Source organism: Diaphorina citri, unplaced genomic scaffold (assembly GCF_000475195.1).
Source record: "Diaphorina citri unplaced genomic scaffold, Diaci psyllid genome assembly version 1.1 scaffold31633, whole genome shotgun sequence".
NCBI classification, from domain to species: domain Eukaryota; kingdom Metazoa; phylum Arthropoda; class Insecta; order Hemiptera; family Psyllidae; genus Diaphorina; species Diaphorina citri.
In genome coordinates, this window is record NW_007408969.1 from 1 (window position 1) to 659 (window position 659).

Below are 659 nucleotides of genomic sequence, written 5' to 3' on the forward strand. Positions count from 1 at the left end.
AGGGTAAAAGAACACTCAAATAAGCATCATTCAATAGGATAAGGAAAGTCGTGTGATGTTCACACCAGATTTTTACTTGCACAATAGTCCAACAGGTTGGCGGGATAGCATACTGCAAGAATTTGGACGATTTTTCTCTCAGTGTATGTTTACGCCTCTCTACATGCTTGTGTTCGCAGGCAGTATCAGCGCACTCTGCCAACGACATTGTCAAGCCTCTCTACATGCTTGTGTTCGCAGGCAGTATCAGCGCACTCTGCCAACGACATTGTCAATCCAGCACCTAAATGGGAAGTATTGTGTCTCTTCTCGTCCATCTGATGAGAGGCATACTACGGGATGGACATGCTACGACACAGACCACATGCGTCTAATGTAGCAGTTGTTTCATTTTACGCCTCTCTACATGCTTGTGTTCGCAGGCAGTATCAGCGCACTCTGCCAACGACATTGTCAACTACGAACGTCTGGAGACTCTGGGTGACTCGCTACTCAAACTAGCCACTACCCTATGTGTATACACTTCACTCGGTACCTTAGATGAGGGGGAACTCACTCTCATCAAAGGAACGGTAGTGGGCAACAGGAACCTGTATCTAGCCGGTAGACGTCTAGCCCTGCCCGGCTATATCAAGGTAATAATCAAGGTAACAGGAACC

The 659-nt window shown here is 47.2% G+C and overlaps 1 protein-coding gene across 1 annotated transcript; it reads left to right on the forward strand.

The window, feature by feature from the left end:
* Positions 1-179: 179 nt before the first annotated feature.
* On the forward strand, positions 180-635 carry LOC113473444 (ribonuclease 3-like; the record flags this gene model as incomplete). Its single annotated transcript, XM_026833065.1, has 2 exons — positions 180-232; positions 383-635. Coding segments are annotated over 2 exons (306 nt in total), but the record flags the coding sequence as incomplete, so codon positions are not given.
* Between the last annotated feature and the right edge of the window lie 24 nt (positions 636-659).